Source organism: Macaca thibetana, chromosome 1 (assembly GCF_024542745.1).
Source record: "Macaca thibetana thibetana isolate TM-01 chromosome 1, ASM2454274v1, whole genome shotgun sequence".
NCBI classification, from domain to species: Eukaryota; Metazoa; Chordata; class Mammalia; order Primates; family Cercopithecidae; genus Macaca; species Macaca thibetana.
Genome location: NC_065578.1, coordinates 88610899 through 88630684, shown reverse-complemented (window position 1 = coordinate 88630684; position 19786 = coordinate 88610899). Strand labels below are relative to the sequence as shown.

The 19786-nt window shown below is 39.0% G+C and overlaps 1 protein-coding gene and 1 pseudogene across 1 annotated transcript; both read right to left on the bottom strand.

Moving 5' to 3' along the window:
- Nucleotides 1-7333: 7333 nt before the first annotated feature.
- LOC126949620 (guanylate-binding protein 1-like) lies at nt 7334-13316 on the bottom strand. Its single transcript, XM_050782225.1, has 5 exons — nt 13118-13316; nt 9286-9413; nt 8406-8515; nt 7947-8143; nt 7334-7344 (listed from the first exon to the last, which is right to left on the bottom strand). The coding sequence occupies exons 1-5, from the start codon at nt 13314-13316 to the stop codon at nt 7334-7336; spliced, it is 645 nt and encodes a 214-aa protein (XP_050638182.1).
- Nucleotides 13317-16129: 2813 nt separating this feature from the next.
- LOC126963927 (calpain small subunit 1-like) lies at nt 16130-16901 on the bottom strand (annotated as a pseudogene).
- Nucleotides 16902-19786: the final 2885 nt, after the last annotated feature.

Here is a 19786-nt window from a genome sequence, read left to right as displayed (position 1 = left end):
TTTTGTATTTTTTTTAGTAGAGACGGGGTTTCACCGTGTCAGCCAGGATGGTCTCGATCTCCTGACCTCGTGATCCGCCCGTCTCGGCCTCCCAAAGTGCTGGGATTACAGGCTTGAGCCACCGCGCCTGGCCTGTTTTTTCTTTTTTTCTTTTTTTTTTGGAAATGGAATTTTACTCTTGTTGCCCAGGCTGGAGTACAATGGTGGGATCTCAGCTCATTGCAACCTCTGCCTCCCGGATTCAAGTGATTCTCCTGCCTCAGCCTCCTGAGTAGCTGAGATTACAGGCATGCGCCACCATGCCCGGCTAGTTTTGTATTTTTTAGTAGAGATGGGATTTCTCCATCTTGGTCAGGCTGGTCTCAAACTCCCAACCTCGGGTGATCTGCCTGCTTCGACCTCCCAGTGTGCTGGGATTATAGGTGTGAGCCACTGCGCCCAGCTGTTCTAGCCTGTTTTAATAGATATCTGCAAGACACTTGGATCATGCTGACCTAACCCATGAGACTTTAAATTTACTCTGGACAGGAACCAGAATCAACATAACCTGGGAGACTTTGATTAGAATCTAACAGGTACCTGAGTGCCTTTTTTAAGTAAATCGCTCTAGTTGCTCAATTGGCCACTGCTCTGCCACCAGGATCCCTAGAAAAGACCAGATAAACCTGAAGCAGGTAGCTAATCACTTCCATGCCATGATGGAATGCAATGCTGTCTGTCAACAAGTTTGAGCCAGTCCTTCAAGATGCATCCTGAGTGGCTAACTCTGTCTGTCAACAAGTTTGAGCCAATCCTTCAAGATGCATACTGAGTGGCTAACTGGGCCTACATTTAAAGTTGAGCCAAGGGGCCATTTGCTAACGAGGGTCACACACACGTTCTGAGTTCACCCAAAAGGCATACCTTATTATTCTGGGGCTTTTCAGCTCCCCTGCTTCTGCCAATCAAGGCTCAGCTGTATTAATCAATTAGAATTCAGCTGGGTTGGGCGGAGCAAGATGGCTGAATAGGAACAGCTCCAGTCTCCAACTCCCAGCGCGAGCGACACAGAAGACCGGTGATTTCTGCATTTTCAACTGAGGTACTGGGTTCATCTCACTAGGGAGTGCTGGACAATCAGTGCTGGTCAGCTGCTGCAGCCCGACCAGCGAGAGCTGAAGCAGGGCGAGGCATCGCCTCACCTGGGAAGCACGAGCGGGAAGGGAATCCCTTCTCCTAGCCAGGGGAACTGAGACACACAACACCTGGAAAATCGGGTAACTCCCACCCCAATACTGCACTTTAAGCAAACGGGCACACCAGGAGATTATATCCCACACCTGTCCAGGAGGGTCCCACGCCCACGGAGCCTCCCTCATTGCTAGCACAGCAGTCTGCGATCTAACCGCAAGGCAGCAGCGAGGCTGGGGGAGGGGCGCCCGCCATTGCTGAGGCTTAAGTAGGTAAACAAAGCTGCTGGGAAGCTCGAACTGGGTGAAGCTCACAGCAGCTCAAGGAAACCTGCCTGTCTTTATAGATTCCACCTCTGGGGACAGGGCACAGCTAAACAACAACAACAACAAAGCAGCAGAAACCTCTGCAGACGCAAATGACTCTGCCTGACAGCTTTGAAGAGAGCAGTGGATCTCCCAACGCGGAGGTTGAGATCTGAGAAGGGACAGACTGCCTGCTCAAGTGGGTCCCTGACCCCTGAGTAGCCTAACTGGGAGACATCCCCCACTAGGGGCAGTCTGACACCCCACACCTCACAGGGTGGATACACCCCTGAGAGGAAGTTTCCAAAGTAAGAATCAGACAGGTACACTCGCTGTTCAGCAATATTCTATCTTCTGCAGCCTCTGCTGCTGATACCCAGGCAAACAGGGTCTGGAGTGGACCTCAAGCAATCTCCAACAGACCTACAGCTGAGGGTCCTGACTGTTAGAAGGAAAACTATCAAACAGGAAGGACACCTACACCAAAACCCCATCAGTACGTCACCATCATCAAAGACCAGAGGCAGATAAAACCACAAAGATGGGGAAAAAGCAGTGCAGAAAAGCTGGAAATTCAAAAAATAAGAGCGCATCTCCCCCTGCAAAGGAGCGCAGCTCATCGCCAGCAACGGATCAAAGCTGGATGGAGAATGACTTTGACGAGATGAGAGAAGTAGGCTTCAGTCCATCAAACTTCTCAGAGCTAAAGGAGGAATTACGTACCCAGCGCAAAGAAACTAAAAATCTTGAAAAAAGAGTGGAAGAATTGATAGCTAGAGTAATTAATGCAGAGAAGGTCATAAACGAAATGACAGAGATGAAAACCATGACACGAGAAATACGTGACAAATGCACAAGCTTCAGTAACCGACTCGATCAACTGGAAGAAAGAGTATCAGCGATTGAGGATCAAATGAATGAAATGAAGTGAGAAGAGAAACCAAAAGAAAAAAGAAGAAAAAGAAATGAACAAAGCCTGCAAGAAGTATGGGATTATGTAAAAAGACCAAATCTACGTCTGATTGGGGTGCCTGAAAGTGAGGGGGAAAATGGAACCAAGTTGGAAAACACTCTTCAGGATATCATCCAGGAGAACTTCCCCAACCTAGTAGGGCAGGCCAACATTCAAATCCAGGAAATACAGAGAACGCCACAAATATACTCCTCGAGAAGAGCAACTCCAAGACACATAATTGCCAGATTCACCAAAGTTGAAATGAAGGAAAAAATCTTAAGGGCAGCCAGAGAGAAAGGTCGGGTTACCCACAAAGGGAAGCCCATCAGACTAACAGCAGATCTCTCGGCAGAAACTCTCCAAGCCAGAAGAGAGTGGGGGCCAATATTCAACATTCTTAAAGAAAAGAATTTTAAACCCAGAATTTCATATCCAGCCAAACTAAGTTTCATAAGTGAAGGAGAAATAAAATCCTTTACAGATAAGCAAATGCTTAGAGATTTTGTCACCACCAGGCCCGCCTTACAAGAGACCCTGAAGGAAGCATTAAACATGGAAAGGAACAACCGGTACCAGCCATTGCAAAAACATGCCAAAATGTAAAGACCATCGAGGCTAGGAAGAAACTGCATCAACTAACGAGCAAAATAACCAGCTAATATCATAATGACAGGATCAAGTTCACACATAACAATATTAACCTTAAATGTAAATGGACTAAATGGTCCAATTAAAAGACACAGACTGGCAAATTGGATAAAGAGTCAAGACCCATCAGTTTGCTGTATTCAGGAGACCCATCTCACATGCAGAGACATACATAGACTCAAAATAAAGGGATGGAGGAAGATCTACCAAGCAAATGGAGAACAAAAAAAAGCAGGGGTTGCAATCTTAGTCTCTGATAAAACAGACTTTAAACCATCAAAGATCAAAAGAGACAAGGCCATTACATAATGGTAAAAGGATCAATTCAACAGGAAGAGCTAACTATCCTAAATATATATGCACCCAATACAGGAGCACCCAGATTCATAAAGCAAGTCCTTAGAGACTTACAAAGAGACTTAGACTCCCATACAATAATAATGGGAGACTTCAACACTCCACTGTCAACATTAGACAGATCAATGAGACAGAAAGTTAACAAGGATATCCAGGAATTGAACTCATCTCTGCAGCAAGCAGACCTAATAGACATCTATAGAACTCTCCACCCCAAATCAACAGAATATACATTCTTCTCAGCACCACATCACACTTATTCCAAAATTGACCACATAATTGGAAGTAAAGCACTCCTCAGCAAATGTACAAGAACAGAAAATATAACAAACTGTCTCTCAGACCACAGTGCAATCAAACTAGAACTCAGGACTAAGAAACTCAATCAAAACAGCTCAACCACATGGAAACTGAACAACCTGCTCCTGAATGACTACTGGGTACATAACGAAATGAAGGCAGAAATAAAGATGTTCTTCGAAACCAATGAGAACAAAGATACAACATACCAGAATCTCTGGGACACATTTAAAGTAGTGTGTAGAGGGAAATTTATAGCACTAAATGCCCACAAGAGAAAGCTGGAAAGATCTAAAATTGACACCCTAATATCACAATTAAAAGACCTAGAGAAGCAAGAGCAAACACATTCAAAAGCTAGCAGAAGGCAAGAAATAACTAAGATCAGAGCAGAACTGAAGGAGATAGAGACACAAAAAACCCTCCAAAAAATCAATGAATCCAGGAGCTGGTTGTTTGAAAAGATCAACGAAATGGATAGACCACTAGCAAGACTAATAAAGAAGAAAAGAGAGAAGAATCAAATAGATGCAATAAAAAATGATAAAGGGGATATCACCACTGACCCCACAGAAATACAAACTACCATCAGAGAATACTACAAACACCTCTATGCAAATAAACTAGAAAACCTAGAAGAAATGGATAATTTCCTGGACACTTACACTCTCCCAAGAGTAAACCAGGAATAAACTGAATCCCTGAATAGACCCATAGCAGGCTCTGAAATTGAGGCAATAATTAATAGCTTACCAACCAAAAAGAAGTCCAGGACCAGACGGATTCACAGCCGAATTCTACCAGAGGTACAAGGAGGAGCTGGTACCATTCCTTCTGAAACTGTTCCAATCAACAGAAAAAGAGGGAATCCTCCCTAACTCATTTTATGAGGTCAACATCATCCTGATACCAAAGCCTGGCAGAGACACAACAAAAAAAGAGAATTTTAGACCAATATCCCTGATGAACATCGATGCAAAAATCCTCAATAAAATACAGGCAAACCAATCCAGCAGCACATCAAAAAGCTTATCCACCATTATCAAGTGGGCTTCATCCCTGGAATGCAAGGCTGGTTCAACATATGCAAATCAATAAACGTAATCCAGCACATAAACAGAACCAAAGACAAAAACCACATGATTATCTCAATAGATGCAGAAAATGCCTTTGACAAAATTCAACAGCCCTTCATGCTAAAAACTCTCAATAAATTCGGTATTGATGGACTGTATCTCAAAATGATAAGACCTATTTATGACAAACCCACAGCCAATATCATACTGAATGGGCAAAAACTGGAAGCATTCCCTTTGAAAACTGGCACAAGACAGGGATGCCCTCTCTCACCACTCCTATTCAACATAGTGTTGGATGTTCTGGCTAGGGCAATCAGGCAAGAGAAAGAAATCAAGGGTATTCAGTTAGGAAACGAAGTCAAATTGTCCCTGTTTGCAGATGACATGATTGTATATTTAGAAAACCCCATCGTCTCAGCCCAAAATCTCCTTAAACTGATAAGCAACTTCAGCAAAGTCTCAGGATACAAAATCATTGTGCAAAAATCACAAGCATTCTTATATACCAGTAACAGAGAAACAAAGAGCCAAATCATGAATGAACTCCCATTCACAATAGCTTCAAAGAGAATAAAATACCTAGGAATCCAACTTACAAGGGATGTAAAGGACCTCTTCAAGGAGAACTACAAACCACTGATCAGTGACATAAAAGAGGGCACAAACAAATGGAAGAACATACCATGTTCATGCATAGGAAGAATCAATATTGTGAAAATGGCCATACTGCCCAAGGTAATTTATAGATTCAATGCCATCCCCATTAAGCTACCAATGACTTTCTTCACAGACTTAGAAAAAACTGCTTTAAAGTTCATATGGAACCAAAAAAGACCCAGCATTGCCAAGACAATCCTAAGCCAAAAGAACAAAGCCGGAGGCATCACGCTACCTGACTTCAAACTATACTACAAGGCTACAGTAACCAAAACAGCATGGTACTGGTACCAAAACAGAGATATAGACCAATGGAACAGAACAGAGTCCTCAGAAATAATACCACACAGCTGCAGCCATCTGATCTTTGACAAACCTGACAAAAACCAGAAATGGGGAAAGGATTCCCTATTTAATAAATGGTGCTGGGAAAATTGGCTAGCCATAAGTAGAAAGCTGAAACTGGATCCTTTCCTTACTCCTTATATGAAAATTAATTCAAGATTGATTAGAGACTTAAATGTTAGACCTAAAACCATAAAAACCCTAGAAGAAAACCTAGGTAAAACCATTCAGGACATAGGCATGGGCAAGGACTTCATATCTAAAACACGAAAAGCAATGGTAACAAAAGCCAAAATTGACAAATGGAATCTAATTAAACTAAAGAGCTTCTGTACAGCAAAAGAAACTACCATTAGAGAGAACAGGCAACCTACAGAATGGGAGAAAAATTTTGCAATCTACTCATCTAACAAAGGGCTAATATCCAGAATCTACAAAGAACTCAAACAAATTTACAAGAAAAAAACAACCCCATCAAAAAGTGGGCAAAGGATATGAACCAACGCTTCTCAAAAGAAGACATTCATACAGACAACAGACACATGAAAAAATGCTCATCATCACTCACCATCAGAAAAATGCAAATCAAAGCCACAATGAGATACCATCTCTCAGTTAGAATGGCAGTCCTCCTGAGCAGCACCTTCGTGTACAATAGCATGCCAGTTAGAATGGCAATAATTAAAAAATCAGGAAACAACAGGTGCTGGAGAGGATGTGGAGAAATAGGAACACTTTTACACTGTTGGTGGAACTGTACACTAGTTCAACCATTGTGGAAAACAGTGTGGTGATTCCTCAAAGATCTAGAACTAGAAATACCATGAGACCCAGCCATCCTATTACTGGGTATATACCTAAAGGATTATAAATCATGCTGCTCTAAAGGCACATGCACATGTATGTTTATTGCAGCACTATTCAGAATAGCAAAGACTTGGAATCAACCCAAATGTCCATCAGTGACAGATTGGATAAAGAAAATGTGGCACATACACATCATGGAATACTATGCAGCCATAAAAAAGGATGAATTCGTGTCCTTTGTAGGGACATGGATGCAGCTGGAAAGCATGATTCTCAGCAAACTATCACAAGAACAGAAAACCAAACACCTCACGTTCTCACTCATAGGTGAGAATTGAACAATGAGATCACCTGGACACAGGAAGGGGAACATCACACACCGGGGCCTATTGTGGGAAGGGGGCAGGGGAGAGGGATAGCATTAGGAGATATACCTAATGTAAATGACGAGTTAATGGGTGCAGCACACCAACATGGCACATGTATACATATGTAACAAACCTTCACGTCGTGCACATGTACCCTAGAACGTAAAGTATAAAAAAACAAAAACAAAAACAAAAGCAAACAAACAAAATACAGCCTAAAAGGTGGAAGCTATTGTTCTCTATTTGAGGAAGCATTTTATTCATATGTAAATATTGATGTAGGCAGAGAAGGTTGGACTTGAGCTTGGTAAAAAAAAAAAAAAAAAGAAAAGTTTTATCTGTTTAACTGGTGCCTAGAAAAACAAAAAAATCATAAAATTGCCTAATATAAGTGTTTCTGTAAAGGGCCAAATAGTAAATATTTTAGGCTCTTCAGGCTGGGTGGTCTCTTTTCCAAATACTCAACTCTGTTATTGGAGTATGACAACAGTTTTTGAAAATCTGTAAATGAATGGGCATAGCATTATTCCAAGAAAATCTTATTTACAAAGACAGCTGGCAGGCAGGATTGGCCATGATTTGCCTTGGGCTGTAGTTTGCCAGTGCTTGGACTAGCACACGTTCGTGTTTTGGTCTATGTTCTTTAAATAAATATCCATTTTACTCCACATTCTATGGCTAAATAGAAGATCACAAACCCTTGGCAGGGAGATAAAATTAACTTAATCATAGCATACACATAGGTGAAAGAACATGAAACTTGTTTTAGAACAAGGACAAACGTAATTTAAAATAAAATCTATTAATTCAGATATTCAACAAGCATTAATTTATAGGAATAGCCAGTTGAAGACATAGAAAACTGCAAATTTGGGAAAACTAGCAATAGTAAACTGAAAACTGGTAATTTCTTTTGTTTTCTCATCCTCATATATCAGTTGAAGCTCTCTGTTACCTTGCTTCAGCCTCAGGGAGTATGTCAGGTACTTATCTCCTGTGATGGGTTGTCCTTCTGCTAGTAAGTCCAGGGAGAAATCTCTCAGTGTCCACACGAAGTCTGGGAAGAAGCTCACAAAGTCAGCTGAATCCTTATTCTCATTCTCATTAGGTGAGGATTTTGATCGGATTCGCTGTGTCAGCTCTGTCATATAGCTGAGTAGCTAACTAAGGAAATGTGACAAAATGAACAGGGACCTCATCCCATATTCAACACATTCCCAAACTTTCCATTTTCCTTTGCTCCTAACCTAAGTGTCATTTCTAAAGTGGATACATGGGATCTCTCCTCTGTACTTGCATTATTTTTTGTTTTCTCCTCTTGAGCTTGATTCATCAGGATTCACAGTCAGGCAGCTAGTTTATGAATACAGGTGTCGCCTCTGACTTCGGTGCTGTTCTGGGTCACAAAGGATACTGCAGTTGGTCCATGGCCTGCTGGTTGATGATTCCCATGCTGTTGTACACGAAGGTGCTGCTCAGGAGGACGGCCAGGGCGAAGATCCAGGAGTCATTCTGGTTGTTACCCTGGAAGTCAAGACATACTGGAGTCAGGAGCAAGTTTCATCATCACAGCACTTTCTAGAGTAACAGTAGTAAAACTATGTTCATATATTAGAGGGTTTTTGTTCTTTTTTGTTTGTTTGTTCTTTAGCACCAATGACATATCAAAGGAAGCCAAATACAAAAAGTATTCTCAGTAGGATGTCGCTTTTGGGTAGTTTTTCGATGAGTGTTTTTGGGTTACAATGATCCTTATTAAGTCTTCTAATGACCATCAACAAATAATTGTAAAATTAAAATTCAAGGTTGGTGGGCATTTTAAGGCATGAGTACAATGTAAATTTAAAATTTTCTCATCTTTTTTCAATAACAAAATTCACATATAAGATTGATACTATTAGTTGCTATTTTATCAAATAATTAATCTACACCTGAAATGTACTGTTTATCTCATTAAATATTCAAAATAATTCTATGTGGCCAACATAGGTCTTTTCCATACATTTTAAAGATTAGAATGCTGAGTATAAAATAAGTCAATTTTCTCAGGGTACTGAATTGGTGACAGAATTTAAATTTAAACAGAAAGTCATGGGGCTTTAGCACCCAAATTCTTAACTAAAGTTCTCTGCAGGATAAGACTCATGACACTGGGATTATTTGTGCTCCCTTTATGCATCTGTGTTAAACCCCACATATTATGGCTTGTAGTTAATAGTTAATAAACAATTAAATGGTGCATAAAATATTCAGAGAAGAGAGACTCACTCCACAATTGGATCCTTGAGTCTCACCTTCTCTACATCTCCCAGACCCTCAGTGTCCAGCAGAACTAGGATGTGGCCTGGCTTCTTGGGATGGGGCACACACCACATCCAGATTCCTTTAGTGTGAGACTGCACTGTGGAGCCCAGAGAGAAGCCTGCAAGGGAGAGAGGAGACCAGAGATGGAGATCTAGTAACAGGCAATTCTGGTAGTTAAAGGAAAAGGTAGCATATTTAAGGTTAGGAGAGAACCGAAACAACAATCACTATTCATCTTACTTAGTTACAATCAAAGAAATAGGAAATTTGAATATCCAATGCATGGAAAAATTCAGAAGGCTTTCATGATAAAAACAATCAACAAAGTAGAAATAGAAAAACAGTACCTCAACATAATAAAGGCCATATATTAAAAACCCACAGCTCACTTCACATTTAATGATGAAGTTTCATAGCTTTTCCTATAACATCAGGAACAAGAGAAGGATGCCTACTTTTGCCAATTGTGTTCCATAGAACACTGCAAGTTCTGTCCAGAGTAATTAGACAAGAAAAGCATAAAGGAGGCATCCTAATTGGTAATGAAAAAGTAAAATTATCTGTCTACTGAGAGTAGTATCTAATTTGTAGAAAACATTAAATATTCCACAAAAACCTATTAGAACTTTTAAAAGAATTCATCAAATTTGCAGCATGCAAAGTCAATATGGAGAAATCAGTTGCTAGTGTATAAAAATAGAATTAGAACAGGAATTCTAATTTCCTTCCTAAACAAAAAGAAAAGGAAATTTTGAAAACAATCCCATTTAACAGCATCAAAAGAATAAACTACCTAGGAATAAGCTTAACCAAGCAGGCGAAAGAGTTGTAGAGTGAAAACTTCAAACACCCTTTAAAAGGGCTAATATCCAGAACCTACAAAGAACTCAAACAAATTTACAAGAAAAAAACAAACAACCCCATCAAAAAGTGGGCAAAGCATATGAACAGACATTTCTCAAAAGAAGACATTCATACAGCCAACAGACACATGAAAAAATGCTCATCATCACTGGCCATCAGAGAAATGCAAATCAAAACCACAATGAGATACCATCTCACACCAGTTAGAATGGCGATCATTAAAAAGTCAGGAAACAACAGGTGCCGGAGAGGATGTGGAGAAATAGGAACACTTTTACACTGTTGGTGGGATTGTAAACTAGTTCAACCATTATGGAAAACAGTATGGCGATTCCTCAAGGATCTAAAACTAGATGTACCATATGACCCAGCCATCCCATTACTGGGTATATCCCCAAAGGATTATAAATCATGCTGCTATAAAGACACATGCACACGTATGTTTATTGCGGCACTATTCACAATAGCAAAGACTTGGAATCAACCCAAATGTCCATCAGTGACAGACTGCATTAAGAAAATGTGGCACATATACACCATGGAATACTATGCAGCCATAAAAAAGGATGAGTTTGTGTCCTTTGTAGGGACATGGATGCAGCTGGAAACCATCATTCTTAGCAAACTATCACAAGAACAGAAAACCAAACTCCGCATGTTCTCACTCATAGGTGGGAACTGAACAATGAGATCACTTGGACTCGGGAAGGGGAACATCACACACCGGGACCTATCATGGGGAGGGGGGAGGGGGAAGGGATTGCATTGGGAGTTATACCTGATGTAAATGACGAGTTGATGGGTGCTGACGAGTTGATGGGTGCAGCACACCAACATGGCACAAGTATACATATGTAACAAACCTGCATGTTATGCACATGTACCCTAGAACTTAAAGTATAATAATAAAAAAAAACCCTTTAAAGAAATTATAGATGGCATAAATTATTAGAAAGGCATCCTGCGTTTATGGATTGGAAGACTTAATATTCTTAAGATGTCACTACTACCCAAAATGATGTACAGGTTTGATGTAATACCTACCAACATGCCAATTACTTTGTATAAATAGAAAAATCCACCATAACTTTCATATGAAATATCTGGAAATCCCCTAATTATGAAAATAATCTTAAAAAGGAAGAGCAAAGTTGGAATCTCACAGTTTCTGAGTTCTGAGACGTATTACAAAACCATGTATGGTACTGGTATAAAGACTGACATATAAACCAATGGAATAGAAAAACAGCCCATGAATAAACTCTGACATATATGGTCAAATGATTTCCAGTACGGATGTCAAGATCATTTAATGAAGAAAGGAGAGTCTCTTTAACAAATGATGTTGAAGCAATGAGATATCTCCTTAAAAAAGTTGGGCTGTTACCTTATAACTTATAAATATGAACTCAAAATGAATCAAAGAGCTGAACATTAGAGTTAAAACTATAAAAGTTATAGAAGAAAACAAAGGGCAAAAGTTTTTTAATATTGGATTTGGCAATGATTTTTTTGAATAAGAGACCAAAAGTATAGTCAATAAAAGAAAAAATAGATTAGTTGGATTTCATCAAAATTTGAAACTTTTGTGTGTTAACGGACTCTATCAACAGAGTTAAAAAAGGCAACACATAGAATGTAAGAAAAGATTTGCTAAACATGTATATAAGGGATTGATATCTAGAAAATATAAAAAAATTTACAAAGCAACACAAATAAACAACCAGATTAATAAATGAACAAAGGACTTGAATAGACATTTTCCCAAAGAAGATATACAAGTGGCCAATAAGCACATGAAAAGATGCTCAATATCACTAGTCATTACGGAAATCAAAATCAAAACCACAACGAGATACTACTTAACATCCATTCCTATGGACACTATCAAACAAAACAAAACAAACCCTGAAAATAAAAAATGTTGGTGAGGAAGTAGAGAAATTAGAGCCCTTGTGCATTTCTGTTGGGAATGTAAAATGGTACAGTCACTGTGGAAAATGGTACAGTGATTTCTTTAAAAAAAACAGTTAACATGGAATGACTCCATAAGCCAACAATTCCCCTTCTGGATATATTCCCAAAAGAAGTGAAAGCAGGGACTTGAACAGATATTCAGACACTCATGTTCCTATTAGCATTATTTATAATAGACAAAAGGTGGAAGCAATCCAAGTGGCCATTGACAGATGAAGAGATAAACAAATTATCATACAATTACTAAGCCTTAAAAAGGAAGAGTTTTGACACGTGCTAACACACTGATGAACTTTGAAGACATATGAATTGAAATAAGATAGTCATAAAAGGACAAATATTGAATGATTCCACTTATGAGTTTTCTGTAGTAGTCAAATTCATAGAGATAGAATGTAGAATGATGGCAGGCAATGGGTTAATGTGGAGCTTTTGTTTATTTAGTACAGAGTTTCTGTTAGGCAAGATGAAAGAGTTCTGGATATGGATGGAGGTGACAGTTGTATAACAGTGTGAATTTAATTAATGTCACAGAGCTGTACACTTAAAAATGGTTACGAGGTTAAATTTTATGTTTTTTTTTACAACAATAAAAAAGAATATCCAATACAGACTGAAACATTTTTTCAATCTTAAAGATCACTGTAAACTCGCTGTTATGGCATAAAAATTGTAATAAACATTGTATAGTTTATTGTAGTTATTATTATGTGCATTAATTATTTTTATTACAGTCTTACTCCTTTTATGAAAGGCATAATTTGTGCTTTCGAAAGGGAAACTAACATATCGCGGGAATAATTAATGAATTTAATCTTATCCCCTGGAACAGCGTGAAGATAAGGAGACCAACTGTGAATGGAAAGTTAGCTTTCAGTATTCATCCTCATCTCTAACTTTCTCTCCTCACATCCTCATAATGGATGCTGACTGTGTAGATGGACAGAAGGGACTTGGCAGAGCTTTGCTCATGCCACTCACCCTTTTTCTTCCCAGCCAGCTTGTTCATCAGGTAGGATTTGCCTGTGCGGTAGAGGCCCACAATCGCCACCACAACCACAGGCACCACAGGCTGTGTAATGGCAGACAGGATCTTCAGAGCTTCTCGATTCGCCATCAGTCGCCCATTAGTGTTCTCAATGAGGCACACTGGGCCTGTCATGTGGACCTCTGATGCCATGTCTGGGGTGTTCCCTTGTCTGCAAGAGAAGAGGCAAAATAAACGAAAATTTCTAGTGTTTTGCAATTATAAGGGAGACTCATAAGATTCCCCAGTATGGCCAAAAGTTTTGTGTGTGACAGCGAGAGAGGAGGCAAAATCTGTATCATTTGAGAAAGTTATGGAAGTATTGTCAAAGTAGCTCATTATGAAAAATGTTAGCCTGACAGTGACTTATCAATGTTGCAGGATCCAGGAGGACGAGAGAGACCTCGGGTTAAAACAAGAGAATTTTTATTGAGTGCACTCAGGCCCCGGCAGACTCACATGCAAAGACAGCACTTGACTTTCATACACACTTCACAAAAGTGGGTGGGCTAGCTTGAAGCAAGCTTACAGTGGTGTGAAAGCAGGGATATAGAGGCAGGACAAACTCAGGATTGCACATGACCCTTGCCAAGCAACCCAGATGTCTGTTATCTAGGTTTTGCTCTAAAGAGCCTTATACTGGTTTATCTTATAACCTTCACTATGGTGCCCAGGCAGCTGTAGTTCAGGCCTACTCAGGCTTCTCATGACCTTCACTCTACTTCTTAGATAAAACAGAATACTTGAAGTCACTAGTTACAGAGAACAGGAATCTAAAAACTTATTCCATTAAACAAAGGAAAATTAGTTTTTCTTCTCCCTATGTTGAGGGAGTGCTGGGAGAGTCTCCAGAGCACATTAGATAACATTATGAAGACTTTTCCTGGGTCTGGTCTGTGCCTGTTGTTGCCTCTGGGACAAGTCAGCCTAATACAGGAAAACTTATTTCTTTTTCTTTTTAATTGTATTTTTCTTTAATTTCCTGCCTCATCAACACTCAACTACACTCACAACCCAAATATTTCATTTAATTTATTGTGGAAAACTTTCTTTTTGGATTCTTATTAAATATTTTCACTAGACAATTAATGGAAGATGGAATAGGATTTAGAGGATGTATTTTGCATCCTGGCTGCATGTAAGGAATTCAATATTGATTTACTTATTAATTCTAACAGTGAATAAATATCCAACACAGTGAATCAGCATTCATAGTTTGATGTTTACCCTTAGAATAATTTCCAGAGAATTTTAAATGTGTTCCTTCCTCAGGCTTCAACTAGTTATGCTCTACAATGAAAGCTATAAAACACTGAGGAAAGAAATTGAAGAGTATACAAAAATGGAAAGGTTATTCCATGTGCATGAATTTGAAGAATGAACATTTAAAAAATGTCCATACTACCAAAAGAAATCTACAGATTCAGTGAATTCCCTATCAAAATATCAATGACATTCTTCACAGAAATAGAGAAAATTATTTAGGTTCCATATAAATCCTACAGTTTATATGGAACCACTGAAGACCCAGAATAGCCTAAGGTGTCCTGAGCAAAAAGAACAAAACTGGAGGAATCATTACCTGACTTCAAATTATACTACAGAGCTACGTAACCCAAACAGCATGTTACTGGCATAAAAACGTATGTGTAGTTAATGGAACAGATTAGGGAACCCAGAAACAAATCCATACACCTACAGAGCACTCATTTCTGACAAAGGTGCGGAGAACATACATGAGGGAAAGAAAAATCTCTTCAATAAGTGGTGCTGGGAAAACTGCATATTCATATGCAGAAGAATGAAAATAGACCCCTATCTATCACCATATACAAAAATCACATCAAAATGGATTAAAGTTTTAAATCTAAGACCTCAAACTATGAAACTACTACAAGAAAACATTAGGAAAACTCTTGACATTGGTATGGAAAAAGATTTCCTGAGTGACCAAAGCAAAAATGGACAAGTCAAATCATATTAAGTTAAAAAAGGTAAAAAATTAACAAAGTGAAGAGACAACCCACAGAATAAGAGAAAATATTTGCAAACTATCCATCTGACAAGGGATTAATAACCAGAATATATAAGGAGCTCAAATCACAAGGTTCCTTAAAAAACTAAAAACAGAGCTACCATATGATCCAGCAGTTCTACTGCTGAGCATATACCACCCCAAAAGGAAATATGCATATCAAAGGGATATCTGCACTTCCACATTTGTTGCAGCACTCTTCACAATAGCCAAGATTTGGAAACAACCTAAGTGTTAATCAACAGATGAATGGATAAGGAAAATGCTTACATATACACAATGGAGTACTATTCAGCCATCAAAAAGAATGAGATTCTATCATTTGCAACAACTTGGGTTGAATTCATGGTCATTATGTTAAGTGAAATAAGCCTGCTTGCCTGCCTGTCTGCCTACCTGCCTGCCTGCCTTCCTTCCTTCCTTCCTTCCTTCCTTCCTTCCTTCCTTCCTTCCTTCCTTCCTTCCTTCCTTCCTCCCTTCCTTCCTTTCTCTCTCTCTCTCTCTCTCTCTCTTTCTTTTTTTCATACATTTTTTCTTCCTCCTGGGCCTGGCAGACTAGGAGCAGAATACAGATGAAACCACTGGAACATGTGGGACTGGAATAGCCTGATGTTTGACTGCTTGGGTGGTAACTGTGAATGCGTGGACCAGGGTGTGTAGGGAGTGGAGTCGTCCTCCCAGAACTGAGAGAGGGCCCTTGGGGCATTCGAGCAATGCAAGTGTTGACGTTGGCACAGATACCAGAGTGAGGTTATGGCATGAGAGTGAGATGGGTATGGTGGGGTGGGGTGACTGTTGGAAGAGCGTGTTAGCATGTTTTAGAGTCGGGGCCAACTCAGGGCATGGCATGTTGGGGCACATTTGACCCTGGATGTTGACCGAGAAGCTGGGTGCCAAGGGCTGGAAGAACAAAAGGCCCATTTGTCAGCAGGACCCATGAAGATGTGACTGCAAATGGGATCAGCACTGGGAGAGGCTGAGGCTCCAAGGTGACTCCTATAGCAAGGCATGAAGGGGCAGGCCTGGGTTTCCCATTTAGAAACACATTGTCAGCTGCAGCCACTCTTGGATATTCACTTGGAGGGGTCTAGTGTCATCTTTGTAAAGAGATTTCAAGGCATGGAATGAAGCATCTGACCTGATCAAGCAGCTGATAAAGTTGTCAAAATCCATGTTCCCTCCTTCATCCAAATAGTGTCAGAATATTATGTTGTAGTTGTTCATTCAGGTGGAACCCTGCTGCCTCAAAGGCCCCTGCAAGTTCACTGGTGCAAATGATTCCAGATCGGTCAACATCAAACTGCTGGTATATTATCTGTCACCTTTTGATGTTGTTCCACAGGTACTTGAATTCCTCAAAGTCCAGCTTGCCTGTGATGTCACTATCCATCATGGCCACCATGCTTTGACATGTATCAATGCCAAAACCATGAGTCTTCAGTTCAGTCCTACTGATAACCTTGTTGAGAACATTCATCAGTTCTGCGCCGCTGACCTTGATGTCATCTCCAGCCAACTGTGCAAAGACTCTCCAGAACTGATGGACCTCCACACTCTTGTTGGCCTCAGTGTTGGAGCAATGTGTGTGTGGAGGCAGGGGCTCTAGGTTGTGCTGTGTATCCACCTCCATGATGGAGATAATGATTCCACCTAGGAAGCACATGGCCACTCTGCCACCTCTTCTGCCTCTGCTGAAGAACTGACTGCCAGACCTCTGGATGTGAGGAGACATGTTCCTAGTTAACTCATTCTCCAAGGGTAGAGGTGGCAGTGGCAGGAATGGGAGAGATGAAGACCTGGATAGGGGCCTGGGGAACGTGCTTAGAGGCCTGATCAGTGGAGGATCACTCTATGTCTTTTGATTGGAGAGTTTCGTCCATTCACATTCAATGTAATCATTGATAAGTAAGGACTTAATCTTGCTATTTTATGTTTTTTCTAGTAGTTTTGTGGTCTTCTTTTCTTTCCTGTCTTCCTTTTAGCGAAGGTGATTTTTTTCTGGTGGTATGTTTTAATTTCTTGCTTTTTATTCTTTTTGTATCCGTTTTACATTTTTTGATTTGAGGTTATAATGAGGTTTGCAAATAATGTTTTATAACCTATTATTTCAAACTGATGACAACCCTGACTGCATAAACAAACAAATAACAAACAAGCAAAGAGAAAATGAATAAAAATTCTACACTTTAATTTAATCTCCATGCTTTTCAAATTTTTGTTGTTTCTATTTATTATTATACTATGTCTTGAAAAGTTGTTATAGTTGTTATTTTAGATAGGTTTATCTTTTAGTCTTTCTACTTGAGATATGAGGAGTTTACACACCACAATTATGGTGACGTAATATTCTTTTTTTCCCTGTGTACTTGCTGCCACCAGTGAGTTTTGTACCTTCAGATGATTTTTTTAATTGCTCATTAATGTCCTTTTCTTTCAGATTGAAGGAGTCCCTTTAGCATTTCTTGTAAGACAGGTCTGTTATTGATGAAATACTTCAGCTTTTGTTTGTCTGATATTATAAAATGGACTCATTGAAAAAATTATACATGGGATAATTTTATAGTATTATTTGCAATGAATCATTTCTCTTTATTGTACATTATTCTAAATATAAATTGAAAGTAGTTCATAAATAGATCTTTGGCTTCCTATACTTTTAAAACATGGATTTCCCAGATTGAATTTTCAATAATAATCTCAGAAAACACCGATATGATTTCCCAGAGTTAAAATAAATTGATGTTGTTGAAATAAGTCCTACTTTTGTTTGTTTTTTAATTTAAATTGATTAGGAATAATACAAAGGGATCTGGGGATATGATGGATATGATTTTTCCTCAAAATAAAAATTATTTCCAATCTTCCAGATAGAATCTATTAAGAATTTGATCAAAAAACCCCACAGTATACCAAATTATAAACTCTTGATGGCAGTAAACCATAAGCCAAATCTAGAATTCTGGTATGGTTTACAGATGTCTAATTCTATTTTCCTGATCTTCAAGTCCCTTTTTGTCAAGCCCTAATCTCATTTCCAGTCTCATCTTTCATTTCAACACATCTATTCAGTGCTTCAGTCAAATGGAATAATTCTACAGTACCTTTAGTAAGACCTACACTTTCTAACATATCTGACTTGGCTTATGCTGGTCTTTCCTCTTGAATGGTCCCTTTATCTCTACAATTACACTTTGTATAACTTTTTTAAAGACCAGCTATTTTAAGCCTAGGGCTGTTTTTTATGGTTATAGTCTCTTCTTGTTCTGAACTCACAGAGTACTTGTTCCCATTTATTGGAATTACCACATTTTCTTTTACATTGTAGTTTTCATAACATTTCTGGCAAACATTATCACCCTGGTTGCATTTATATTTTTACTTGTTTATTTCCCTCACCAGAAAGTCATCTTTATGAGGGCAGAGACTGGTATATTGAATCATACATAAATAAAATGCAGTATCTGGCATTTAGTGGATGAACAATAAACACTTGTTGGGTTTAATTCACAGCATTTTTATCCTCAATACAGCCCATAACTGATAAAAATTTGCTAAAGAAATGCTTATCCACATCTGAAGTTTGAACTTAAGACTGTCTTCAAAAATACGTGTTTTTTGTCCCATTATCTAGCTGTATATAGCCTAGCTGAAATAGCAAGTGAACAAATGAATGAATGAATAGTAGATGCCTAAATCTCTTGCTGCCATATACTTTCTAGATTGATTGCAAGAACGACTTGTGGATTTTTGCACTGATAGTGCTTTTGAGTGGACACTGTGTCACAACACCATGAGTACCATCACTCACCAGGCTCAGGAGAAGCTGTGGCATCCTTCTAGGACCTGAACCACCATGATTTACTGATTTTACAGGAGTGGCAACTAAGGCTGTTCCTCTTTACTATAACTCAAAATCAAGATTGGAGATAAGAGGATACAAGGCCAAAGAGAAGTTCATAAAACTTGTTTCTAAGTGATACTTGGAAATTGTGAGATAGGGTACTTATCTTTTCTTAGATAAGGTCTATGGTGGTTGAACTAACAAAGCTAACCAAGGCATGATCCTCACTTAGAGTGGAGGAGAAAACTCCACTGAGTTTGGAATTTCTTTTTAGCTTAGTTTAAATTGTATGGGAGTTTGTGCTGTAACTGAAGATAGTTCAATGCCCCACTACCAGAGATGACTATCTGAAGGATGTCTTAATGATTCTAGGTGACAGAGCATGGCCTTGGTGGTAGAAAATTCAATAGGAGGTGGGAATCAACCTAAAAATTTGATGTCAATTTTTAAGATTGATCAAAGCCTGTTTCAGTGGTGATTTCTGGTTGTTGAAAGGTGATTGATAATTTATTTTCATGGGTTGTGACTCCTTGAGAAACTCCAGGAGCTAGAGTTTGAACACATTAAGGAAATTTAGGCCCGATGTTGGATCAAGTGATTTTAGGCCAATTAGTACCATGAAATTTGTACCATATCCAGGTTACAATCAGTGTTACACCTTCTTAAGTCTCATATACATATATTCCTTATTAAATACTTTTTCTGTTCTATATCAAGAAAAATAACTACAGCCATCCCTCAGTATAG